We start from the raw sequence: 13,018 nt of genomic DNA, 5'->3' as shown, positions 1-13,018 counted from the left end.
CACAGGGCTACCTTGAGACTCTCCGAAAAATTTATCCTGCTCCTTATTCTTAGTGCCTTCATCACCCTGTGCTTCGGGGCTTTCTTCTTCCTGCCCGACTCCTCGAAGCACAAGCGCTTTGACCTGGGCTTGGAGGATGTGCTCATCCCTCACGTGGACACCAGCAAAGGGGACAAGAACCTCGGCGGCTTCCTCATCCACGGGCAAGGGCACGACGAGCACCGGCACAGGTAGGTTCCTTCCTCGCTGGGTGGGAGGAAGACCCGTGTAAAATAGATCCCTCGCTGTAACGGCTGTCCCCCCTCTCGCTGACGTCCTTGTCAACTTCTGGGCGACAGCCTTGTGTCCTCCAGCTGCCATGTGTAGCCGTGGCTCCATGTTTTCTTTTCCAGCGTGAGTTCTGCCTTCTGGCTGGCGAGAGCTTGGAAGGGTAAAAAATGAGCTCTCCACCGGTGGTTGATTTGTTCCCTCACCCTGGCCAATGCCCTGGGTCAGCTGTGGAAAGAACCAGCTTGCTTGAGTTGCAGTGTTCGTGGAGAACTGTAGAAGTGACTGAAAAACTACTGCTTCTTTTTTATAGCTTTTCTGTGCTTTTCTATAGCTTTTATTTACTCAAAACGTCTGCGGGTTGCTGAATAGCGTAGCAAGAACTTTGATCTGACAAAGACTTCATGCTGTGACCCCTGAGGCTGTCAGCCTACGACCTGCAGGACACAGAACTAGTGCAGATGATACAGTCACCTTTTCTGGCCCTTAAGATCACTTGTTACAAGGTTGTTGCAGACGACTGAAGGTGCTTTTGGTCGAATTTCCTTAAGTCTGTGTCCCAGTGTGAGGAAATTGGAAAAAAAAATAGCAGTTAACATTAACAAGGGTAAATGTCGTGCTGTTGATGTTTTTTTTCGGGCCACCTAAAGCTTTCCGTGGTGCAAGTCTCTAAATGTTTAAGACTGGGTCATGCAAAGTTAAGCCTTCAAAACTGAGATTAAAAGAACTTAAATGAGGGTTACACAGTTTATTTGCTTCTAACATACCTTAGTAGCTTAAATCCTACCCTAGTACCTGGATTGTAATGAAACTGACTGATATCTCTTTCTCTGTCAAAGATGTGTAAGATGTGATGATGATGGGTGATAAAATATATGCCCTGCCATACTCAAATTAGTAATACAGTGAAGTTTAAGGAAAGGTTACTTATGCCGATAGTGTTCCTTTGAGAACATGATATAAGAATTATTTAAAGGTTATTTGTGCTAGATTAAGAGTAGAGGGTATAATTGCCTCTTTTTATTCATCTGAGTTATAAAGACTACCTGATTATTGTGGCATCTTTCCTTGAGGCATTTTTGCTGTTGAATGTCTTGGGGCACTTATCATGAGCTCTTTCTCCCCAGCTTAAAGGGCATGGATGCTTAGCATTTAACAGGGGCTTCTGTCTCTGATGTTAATTGCTGGTGTGGTTAAAAGTTGCACCAAACATAGGTTTAGACACTCTGTAATATGCCTTTGAAGTTCTCATCTTTTGCTGTCGTTTTTGGTGATCTTATTTTTTAGCTTCCCCTGTCACAGCCTACATGCAGTCAACATCAGTTTCTAAAATAGAAGACAGGTGAAACAAAAAGAAGAGTTCAGAAATTTTTTTTGAACTCCAGCTGTGACTGTTGTACCTTATGTTGCCCAGTAAATGGGCCGTAGAAAAAGGATTTTGTTGGTGCTGATGATTCTGGAGTGTTGCTCTTGATTAACCTACTTAGGTGGGTCCTTTTCAGGTTTCCTGTTTAAGTGTATTTACTGAGGCTACAGCTTTAGTAACGAAGTGCATATCATTTTTGTGTGTCGTGTGTTGATAAGCTGTAACTTATAACTGTCAGAGCTAAATTAATTTTGTTTGCTTGTCCCTGTTTTGTATGCGTGGGGATTTTTATGGCTGCCTTTTGAGCAGTTATTTGAGCAAGAGTAGATATTTTTCCTGTTGTTTTAGCCCTGCAAACCATTGGATTACACTACGCACATCCTAACTACTATAAAAGCCTGCTTGTAAGAGACTTGTGTGAATGCCGTAATATGCATTGTGAAGCAACGTTATGTGCTTTGCTTTTGAAGCAACTTTTTTGGCTTATTACCACGTAGTCTTGTCAATAGGCTATTTACTAGCTCGTAGCTGATGTGTGACTGTTTTCCATAAATGAAAACACCCATTGCCATTTTCATTGTGGAATTCCTGATCGTGGATTGTGGGGCAGTTGACAGACGGTATTTTGAGAAGGTATAGGGTCTTAAGTAGTGAATTCTAGGTTACTTATTGTCTCAATTTAGGATGGAAAAAATGCTAAGTTACTTGTCTCAGTTTGGGATGGAAAATTGCTCAGTGTACTTTCAATGAGCAAAGTCAAGGTTCAGCTACTCTTAAGTGTTATTTTTTTGGATGACACGTATTATTATGCTGCTCCCTTTGTGTATAGACTATAATATTTTAATACTAATTTTCACCTACCCTTTAAATTTTGAGCTTTTTAGGCTGTTGGAGGACATTCATATTTCTGTCTTTTAGCAAAATATAGCAACGATGTAGGTAGAGTTGTGCAGCCATGCTTCAGTGTTGGTGTACAAACAGTGGTTCTCCCTGGACCTTCTCTGTATTTCCTCATTGCTCTCCCACCTCTTCCCCTGGGTCCCATTGACACTCTTGAGTGCTTTTATTATTATTTTTACAGTGGTTTCCCCTTGGCGACATTAATTTTACATCTTCCATTAACCTGTTCTTTTCACTGTTCCTGTTCCTCATCCCTTCTTCACTTCTAGGCAGAAAAAGAGAGAAGGGGAAGCCCACTCCCTTCCTAATGGCCTTAAGTATTCGTCCAAGAATTATGATGTCCTTGCCTATCGTTCAAACAAAAGCAACTTTCTTGTAAGATGATTGAAACCTGGAATAAAACTGCAGTTTGTGTTTTGGGAAATGGATGGGCTATAGTGCAAGTGAAAACTCATTTTGAGCTGTTCATTTTGTGGGTAAACTCTTTGCACTTGCAAGATAACATACGTGGAATGGGTTAGTACTACTGGAATGGGTTAGTACTATTGTAAAGGTTTACTCCAAGGTTGTGCCTCTGGAAGGAAGGAGAGTGGAAAAAGGCTAGTCCAGGACTTGTGAAGATTTGTGCATATACATGCTTTTAAAAAAATTGATTTCGTTTCCCAAAGGTGAATTTCTCTCCATTTCACACAGGATATTGCAAAGATTCTGGAAGGAGAGCAGCACAGTTTTGAAGGCACATCTTGGCAAGCAAACTTGTGTGTCACTCAAAATTTGTTGCATGGTTTTAGATAACTGTCGCTTCTCCCAAACTTCTGTGCCTCCCTTGCCACACATAAACACTTAAGGTGTTTCTCACTGCCCAGTTGCTTTCCAACTGTCTTAGGTATTTTATTATTCGGTACCAGAAAGATAGCTTTGGAACCAAAACAAAACACTCTTATGATTTTGTGGCATCTAATGTGTGAGATTGAGAATGCCCTGTTATCTCCTTGGTTTGTCAGTTTAAAAAAAATAAGTTTATATATAATGTGAAAGTTGAGCAGTCTTGTTTCTTTAACAGTGTGTCAAACAGCTGCTCTTTATATTACTTGTCAGAAGTTAGGACTCTTTCTGTGGTAAAAGTAGATTAATCTTAGATGCAACAAGTAATATTATGAGCTCAAAGCTGCAAAGCCACTTTGTAACAGCACTGTTGTAACAGTTGTGTCAACAGTTCAGTCCTTTGGAATTTGCAGAGCTGTATGTTCAGCTGCTAAATTTCCATGTATTGCTTCAAGTCATAATTCGTATGTGTGCTTAAAAAATACAAACCACCAAGCCTCATGTAATCAGATTGATAGGAGATGCTGCTGAAACAACTGACCACCTCAACTGCCTTGGCTTCTGTGTGTGGGTAGGTATAGATCAGTGGAAATCACGCCTTTGACCTTTTCTCTGAAGCTAAGGAGTATTGACTTCCATGTTGAGCAAAGATAGAAGCTCAGCAGTCTGATATGACCAGTTTTGGATGAGCAGCTGTATGCCAATAGTCTAAAAGTGCTCATTCTTCTGTTGCTCAATATGTGGTTGTCTGTATGGCAGTAGCAGCTGCTATCTCTACTTTTTGGAGGTGAAAGTAACAAAAATGATTCTGAAGAGCTTTCAGTCTTAATTTCTCCTATTAAATCCTGTGGAGTCTTTTTTTTTTTTTTCTTTAAGAAACATGAAAGGCTTAATATGCTGATTTTGAATAATTTTATCTTCTCTGGTCTGTATAGCTTAATTAGCTGTAGTAGAAGTGGGCAGAGGAGATAATTTAACCTCTATTACTCAGTGAGATTGGTGTCTCCTGTCATCATCTACCATGCCATCAGGTATAAAAGTGCATGAAGTGCTTTGCTGTTCCTTTCCCACTTTTACTTGAGGCACAGCTCATTAGTGTAAATAAGAGTATTTGCTATTGCAATTCAGAGAACCTGTTTTTTCACATGAAAAATCAGAAATCGCTGTAATATCTGCAGCCCAACTCCTACCCTGTCCAATTTTTCATTGCATGAAATTGAGCTTCACTTCAGAGTAGACACCACAGTCTCTCTGAAATGCAGGGCTGCTTGTTCTAGAAGCAAGCATGTTTTAGGGTGCAGCACTCAGGACATGGCAGGTCCTCATGGTGACACCTGTGGAACCAAAGAGGGCAGGAGTACATTGCAAATCAGAGTTCAGAAACATCTTGTATGTCTAGGGCAAAAAAGTACTAACTGGCATCAGTCTTTAGCTCTTGAAGCTATTGCAAGAGCACTGCCCATCTTTATCTGGAGGCTTTTCTCAGTTGGACTAGTCATGTGCCGTTCTGTACTCTGGATTCAATTTTTAGAAGAGGCTTGAGAAATGGTGCTGATACTTGAGGGTTTATGGGAGTTTGATTTCTCTTAATTTCTTCTGCAGTCACTGCATTATACCCTTAAACTCAATTTGAATTTCTCTTGAAGTTGTACTGGGCTGTGGGAGAGGTACCCTCTTGTATTATTTCTAAGGTTCTGCTGAAATTAGCATGTTACATTGTAGGCTGAGAAATACTTTCTTCTACGAAGTACAAAATGCAGATTCTAGACCATCTGTCTAGATGTCCTCCCTCCTCCCCACCCCCCCATCTGCTGAACAGCCTACATCATATGTAGAGCACCGCTTTCTTCAAGTTATTTTGCTGTACTCCAGTTTGCCAAAGTGTTTCCTGTGTTATGAAAGAGTGAGTTGAGAGCTGGTGTTCTCTAGTTTTTAGCCTTTCCAGTTTAAAAAAAATAAAAAGAGAAAAACAGAAAGAGGAGTTTTAACTTGTTGGTTTTTTGCATGATCTATACTTTGTGTGCATGCTGGAAAACAATCAGGCGTGGGAAAGCTGCAGAAAGTCTGGTGGCTGGATTTAGGCCAGCTAGTGGGTGGGAGGCAGTAGCACTTTGGTTCATTTGGAGTTTTGTAGATTAAAATCTCAAAAGAACTTTAACGTAGATATGAGTTGCTTGATAATGGTAGCAGTGTAGACAGTAGTATGCAGCATGGCTAGTTGTGGACATACTGCCCTAGAAGAGTTCTCCCATCTACTGATCCTCTCCATTTCCTGCAGTAAGTACAAACATCCTGATCCTACTCAGCTAGTTTGGAGTTATGGGGTTTTGCCTCCTTACAACAACCTAATTGCAAGTTTGGTGACATCATGTGTTGTACATGTATGTGTTTTTCATAACAGTTGAGCTGAGCCTAAACACAGGCAAAGAGGAAAAATTTTGTACCTTCTTTCTTCTCTTCTTACGTCCTTCCCTAAGAAGCCTGTAAAGTCCAAAACATGGTGAGGGCTTTTATTCCACCAGCCCATGCTTTTATTATTGCAGCTCTTGATCGTGAGAATAGTCTGGTCTGATGGGTAGGCAGCTGTTTGTCACAGTAGCCATTCGGGCTAAAGAAGTGGGTACTTGAGGGCATGTGTTTGGATATAGCTTGTGGGATTTGTTCATTTCCAGTTGCAGGCTCCAGCTAGTGCTATCATCTTGCTTAATTCAGTAACTAGATTATCCCTTTATTACTGAAATTCAGACCTCTGTTGCAAATTAGCTGTTTGTGGGAAGAGGGATGTTCAACAGGCCAACAAGGTAGTAAGGCCCAGAAAGGGACAAAATGAGTACCTTTCCTCTGCTGCCTCAAACCTTGCAATAAAAAGTCTGAGGGCTCTAAATGTCTTATATGACTGTAACTTTTTCAAAATACTTGGATTTACATTGTAATTATTTACTTCTTATTTGATCAGTTTGACTTCTACTATTTGTCTTCAAGTTCAACAGATAGATTTTATTTTATTGTATTGAGAGCAAATACACTTATTCATGGGGGGGAATATTGTGAGAAGCATTGAGAACTCTTAAGTTCTTGTAAAATATGATTGCTCATAAAATTTTTTGGCTTTTGATTCCTTTTGTCTTTATGCTGTTGTTTGATCTACTGTCCTGTACCTAGTGAATTATGTAGCTTCATCCATTCACTCAGAGATCTGGAGGTTCTGTATTATTTGCATTTTTTAGTGTTTGAAGATCTTAAAAAAAAAAAAAAAAAAAAAAAAAAAAAGAGAGATAATATTCCCTTGTAATTTCAGTTCTTGTTTTTTGAGAACCCAATGAGGTACGCTGCTGTTTCTAAAATTAAAAATAAATTAAGAAGATATAGGTTATTTATAATCTTCTTTCCTAAGCTAGAAACTGCTTTTTATTAAAGTTACTTTTAGCCTTATCTCCTAAGCAAATAAAGTTTATGTGGCTGTGCCATATGTGTTCACCTGTTGCCCTCGCTGGCCCTGGTCTGTTCTCTTACTTCCCTGTGACATCTATCAGCTAGGATAACCTGTCAGAATAAGTGCTTTTTTGTATCTTGTACATTATCTCAGTGCAGGGTGAAAGAGAAAGACCTTAATTGGAGACAGTGCTGAAGGAAGAATCATGGTGATGGGCCTGGGAATTGTTTGTGGTGCTCGATCTGCTGCTGGTCTGTAAGTCTGAACCAGCCACCGCATGTGTCTTCTCTTCTTCACTGGTGGCTGCAGAAGGGTGGTTGGAAGCTGACGCTGTGGCAGGAAAGGACTGGGGTTTATGGGGTGCCAACAAAATCATAGATGTTTCAGGCTGGAAGGGGCCTTTAATGATCACCTACTCCAGTCGCCCTGCAGTGAGCAGGGATATCTTTGGCCCAGGTTGCTCAGAGCCCCATCCAGTCTGACGTATGAGGTTCGTTACCGAGGCAGTAGGAAATGTTTGGGCAGAAAGCTGAAGGCTGTTGATGTATGGAATATGGGGCTACACTAGTTCTGCTTCTTACAGGATTTACTTGCCCAAATGTTGAATCATATTTATGATTCTGTCTTGCTACCTTCATTTTAAGTATTCTTAGGATGCCAACCCGTGAGCTGGATTACCTTGCATAATAGTATTCAGCATAAGTTTCGTTAATGTATCATGTGGTATTCTTTCTTGTTAGTCACCTCTTAAACCATCAGAGGATTTTGTAAATACTTCCCCAACTCCTTGCAGTAGTGCTGCCTTTGAGGCTTACAATGGACAGGTAGCTATTTTCTGTGATTCTATTAGAGCAAGTTTGAGGTTTTCATTTGGCTTAGTGTTATGTAATCTGATCAGTATGGCATGAGCAAAATGACAGCTTTAAGGGAGTGCATATGATGAAAGTATTTTCTTGCTGTATAAAGATTTAAGAGCTCTTAAATGAGATTACTTTGTGTCTATTAATACCAGCATGCAGAAATGTCAGTTTTCACATTTAATGTGTGCTCATAGCAACTTGGAAGACTTTTGAAACATGACATTCATCTCCGCTGAGGTACAGAAATGTTCGTAGACCAGTAAGGCATTTGAAGTTTGCCCTGGCAAGCTGCACACGTAGTTTATCCCTCTTAGCAATCTGTTACCATTTTTCTCTGGGACCTGCTGACATGTTTCAACTGCTGAAGTGTACAGTCAGGCCACTTCTGAGCAGGTGACCATCAGTAGTAAATCAAACTAATCCGTTTTACTTTTTATTGGATCAAACTTGAATGTGCTCATAAAGGGTGAGAAAAACATCCTGTCTGTGGGAGTGGTATATCACTTAAATCCTTCAGCGGGAAGGGGAAGATGACATCTGCCATGTTCTTGCTCTGAATATCCTACTGGGTAAGGAAACTTGTGGTGAATACACTGGGTTGTACTCATGATTTAGGTTTGTTGGCTGGTAAGAATAGATTACAGCATGTGCTGTTTTCTCAGCAGATTTTTCTAGGTATGTTGCAATGTTTATGAATGAGTTGCTTTTTGTGTGCTATTTACTATTTTCCTGTGCAAGTTAGTGGATCTCCTTTTGCTCCAGAACACTTGCATCCTTTTTGTAGCGTATTTAAAAAGATCATAATCCAGAGCTGGCTTTCTGGACTTCAAACTTTCCTTCTTGTTTTCATTACTTTTATGAAATCAGATTTGCTCTATGCCATAAAAATAACTTGAAAAAACAGCTGCTGCTCTCTGGGCTTGTTTGAGATGGCAAAAGCAGTGGGAAAGATGCTTCTTAGAGAAGAGAGAAGTTATTTTCTCGGATAAGATATACAATATGCTCTCCCCTTCCCCCCTCCCTGCTCCCCCCTCCTTTTTTCTTTCTCCAAAGAAAGAGAAAATTCAGTCCTGCAAAAATGATAGCGTGAACTAGTTTGACTAAGAACCATGGTTCTAGTGACCTTTTAAATCTCTTGTTAATCAGGTTTATCTTGGAAACACTGAAGACTGTTTAATTTGAAACTTAATAATTGCAGATGATGCAAGCATGTGTCTGTTTTCCCAGTGCTATAATCACACATCCTTAGTTTCCTAAAGGCATCTGTTCTGCTGTCATTGGACTCTATTTGAGTGGAAAGCGTTCTCCAAATTATTAAGTAACGCATGTATTGAATTCTGAATTGCACAGAGGGGTAAGCGGGCTCTTCTGCATCGTGGAGTTCTGGTGTTATAATGGGTATTCAAGGAATTAAAGTTTTCACTTCTGTGAATAATTCCACCTTCTAGAGACAGTGGAATCCACAGCAATTATAATATTAATGGATCTGTGAAACAGCCATTTTCCAGTAAACAGGAGAAGTCAAAACAAATGAAAAGTAGTGTTAAGAATTAAACTGTTTACTTCAGTTTTATCGCTGTATCTTGCACATTATTTTAGGCAGTTATTGTTACTCTGAACTGTTAAAGTTATTGGTTTAGGTACTTAAAACTGATCAATTTGGATCTACTTTTATACTTAGGTTGGTCCAGATCAGTGCGGTGAATAGAATAGAATATGAATAGAATAGAATATGAATGTTCTACCTATTTGAAATGAATTACTAAGTCACATCCCTGATGATGGAAGGGAATTTAACTGCACTGCAGTAACTGTCACCCTGATAACTGAGAATTTTCTTTTAGTTTTTTATCATGTCTGGGAACTTTCTCATATTGAGGGACTAATACCTATGGAAGGATAGCAAGGCATGTGTATATGCGATGTCTATAAACTACTCAGTGAAGTGGATAATCAGTTGTCACTGCTGTCATTTCAATACTTGCATGTGAAGCCTTAAAACCAGTGGCTAATGAGGTGACTGATATTCTGCTGGAAGTTTTTATAGATAACTTCTGTTTTGAAATTTGGTTCAGCTTTTTCATGTAGTGATACTGGTGAACAGAATGATTTGAAATTGTCATTCCTTCTGTTGGTGTCCAAAGGAACCTGTTTTATAAGAACAACACCAAAGCCCACCAAGAAACCCTAGCCCAAAACACACACGTTCTCCCCTCCCCCCCACCCCCATCATTCGTGATATTACTTGATGTGAAAATCTGTAAAAATCCAGTGATGGAAGAGAACCTGGAATCTTTCTGGCTGGCTTTTGCACAGACCTATGTTGGCACTGCAGGATTCAATAGGTAATTGCTGGCCGGAGTAGGAAGTGGGAACAGTTTGTTGACTCAAAGTCAAATGCCTAATGGTAACTTTGTTCTTGTGCATGTTTGTGAAACAACAGAACTTTTGAGACTGAGTTACTGGCACTACAAGTGAATGCCAGGTCCTTGGTTTGCTCTGGTTTTCAGACATCTGTAGTCTTCTGATATGTTTATTTTGGTTTCTGTAAATCACTTGAGCACTAATTTTATTCAGATGAATAAGCTGTTGCAGTTATGCATAGTTGTTTGCTTGACACTCCCTCTGCCCTCTTTAGACATAATTTTCTCAGAACAGCATCTGGCTGTCACACTGCAGTAGGACTAGATCATCCAGTCTACTGCGATTACAAAGAAAAATGAGGCTTGACATATTTGTGTCAATTTGGCAAGATGCCTGAATTGTTATGCTCAATGAAATATGTGATATTTCAAGTGGTAATGTAACCTGCCGGAACACTAGCAGGAGAAATGTAAAACACTGCAAAGAAAACGCCACCTTTACTTGATCTTGGAGGTTCACATAATGACACAAGTCACCTGATCAGTCCCCAGCAGAAGATTGTCATTTATTCGCTTAAGGTATGTAATTTTATTTAGTCTTTTGTGCTCTAGAATTTGCTGGTGGTTGTCCTGGCAAATTTCAAGTGTCTTCTGAGTTTAGAAGGAAAAAACCAAACAAACAAGGAAGTATCTGTGGAGCTTCCTTTGATACAGTAACAAGTAAATAAACCAACATCCAGCCTGAACTTCCAAATGGTATGCATAATTTCTGCTTAAGTTGTAATTACTTGCACTTCTTTAGTTCCCTGGAAAGTTTCTTTTGAACCTTTGTGCATTCATAGTACAGAATTTTTAGACAAAAGTAAACTATGTAATCTTGTCTAGCGTTCTGGAAAATACATGGAAGCATGGAAAAAATAAAATATTCCTTAAATTTGATACTTAACAAATTAATTTTTCTACCTGATTTCTGTTAATAAGAAAAGATTCTGGGACCTGTGCAGACTGAAAGTAGAGTTCTTCCATGCTACCTTGAAAAATTGTCTTAACTGTGTCAGCCATAGCCTTGCCCGATCGGCTTACAGGTGGGTTCAATAATGCTTAGAATAGAGCACCTCCCCGGGTTTAGAAAGCCTTGCGTTAACATCAAACTGTTCTAAAACATTTCTGTCTGTTTTAGGGTTTGCATTTTGTTTCCGTTTTCTGCTCTACCTCTCCTTTTTATAGAATTGGTCGCTTATCGTTAGCAGTTTGACCTTACGGGTTTCAGTTCAGTACTCAACAGTGGAGATAAATCAGGCTGTGAAGGTGGCAAGTGCCATCCAAGGGTTGTGTAGTCCAAGACATCTAAACCAGCATCGCCGTCTTCTCCACTGTGTGGAGATGGGAAAGCTGGGAGAGGAGAGAGGGATAGGAGGAATTACTTGGAAGTGTAACCCAGCAGTTTTTCTTCTGTTTTTCTTATGCCATGCTGTTTTTCAGATCACAGCTAGCTTTTGACCCAGTCATTCTCCCACAAAGGCTGGGTGTGGTTCCCAAACCATGACAGGTGGCTGGTGCTGCCTCATCTTTTAACCTATTAAGAATGACTGAACTTTGGACTTTGAGATGTAAGAGTAAATACTAGCCTCCATAAATCTTAAGAAATCCTCAAAAAAGGAAGCTACATTAGGCTTGGACAGCTATCTTAAATACCATGTTTTGTGTTCTGTTTTTTCTCCCTTCTTTCTGGAATCCAAAATGATAATGACTGAAGGTGACATAATGTTAATAGGGGAGGGAGTTAAGCTTCCATTTTCTAGTCTGAGTGCTTAATTTTGTGGCATCTGTACTTTAGGATTGTAAAGAATTTCCAACTAATATTAACTTCCATGCATGACAGCAGCTTCAAGGATATGATCTTTTGCCACAGCATTAATCTTCAGAAGTAGAGTCAGTCTAAAATTGTGATGACTGTGTGTTTGGCATCTTCTAGCATACACAGGGGTTCTTCAAGGAGGAGTTACACAGCAATCATTTGCTGGCTTCTGCAGTTAGACTCCTTACTGAAAATTAACGGACTTACCAGCTGAATGAGTCCTTGCTGGCCTGGAAGACGTAAGGTGGGAAAATACCAACCTTATTTGATTCTTGGAGAAGCTTGATTCTTGATCTTGCTGAGTCAACATTTTCCATCTCCACTTTTTCTCAGATTTTATGCCTTTGTGAGTCAATATTTTTCTCTTCAGTTAGTGTCTCAGCGATTTCACTCTTTTCCTTACCTTTTGTGACATATGCCCCTGCGAGTATTCTCTTGGAACATAACTGTTTTTGATGGTCCTAGGCCCAAACTCACATTGGACTCTGGGTCATAAAGAGTTGAATCTCTTGGTTTGGTGATCTTGGGAATGCGTGCTTGTTTACTCTGGACCGGTATCTTTGAAACTATTGGGTATGAACTTCTCAAAATAAACATGATACTATTGTCTACAACCAGTGAAGAAAAGAGTTGTGGGTGTGGGTGGTTTTCTAGTTCCAGAGTTTTCATTAGTCATATCAACAATGTTGTCATGCTTGAGTCATCTCTATCTTAATTATGTACTGTTATAATTATGTATAATATATTTGTTAGGGAGATGGTCTCTTTTTCATCAAAGAAGAGTAAAGAGGAGGAGTTTGTGTCTATCTTACCTGTTCTTACATACATCTAAAGCTTGTATATCCTTCTAGTACCTGAAAGGGGCCTGGTAAGGGTCTGTTCACAAGGGTATGTAGCAACAGTAGGAGGGGCAATGGTTTTAAACTGGAGCAGGGTAGATTTAGATTAGATGTTAGAAAAAAGTTCTTTACAATGAATCACAGAATCATAGAAACATTCAGGTTTGAAAAGACCCTTGGGATCATCAAGTCCAACCTATAACCCCACTCTACAGAATCCATGCCTAAACCATACACCCCCAAAACTACATCTAAATGACCTTTAAACACCTCCAGGGATGGTGACTCAACCACCTCCCTGAGCAGC

At 39.8% G+C, this 13,018-nt stretch overlaps 1 protein-coding gene across 1 annotated transcript in view; it reads left to right on the top strand.

Moving 5' to 3' along the window:
• Positions 1-6: 6 nt before the first annotated feature.
• Positions 7-13,018, top strand: part of LOC104276613 (mannosyl-oligosaccharide 1,2-alpha-mannosidase IB-like) — a gene marked incomplete at its 5' end in the record, with an annotated part of 68,946 nt that continues 55,934 nt past the window's right edge. The window contains one exon of the mRNA XM_009872995.1: positions 7-230. Within this exon, the coding sequence (XP_009871297.1) occupies positions 7-230 (224 nt within the window). The remainder of the gene's footprint in view (positions 231-13,018) is intronic.

This window comes from Apaloderma vittatum, unplaced genomic scaffold (genome assembly GCF_000703405.1).
Source record: "Apaloderma vittatum isolate BGI_N311 unplaced genomic scaffold, ASM70340v1 scaffold8337, whole genome shotgun sequence".
Taxonomy (NCBI): domain Eukaryota; kingdom Metazoa; phylum Chordata; class Aves; order Trogoniformes; family Trogonidae; genus Apaloderma; species Apaloderma vittatum.
This window is presented reverse-complemented; position numbering and strand designations above follow the sequence as displayed.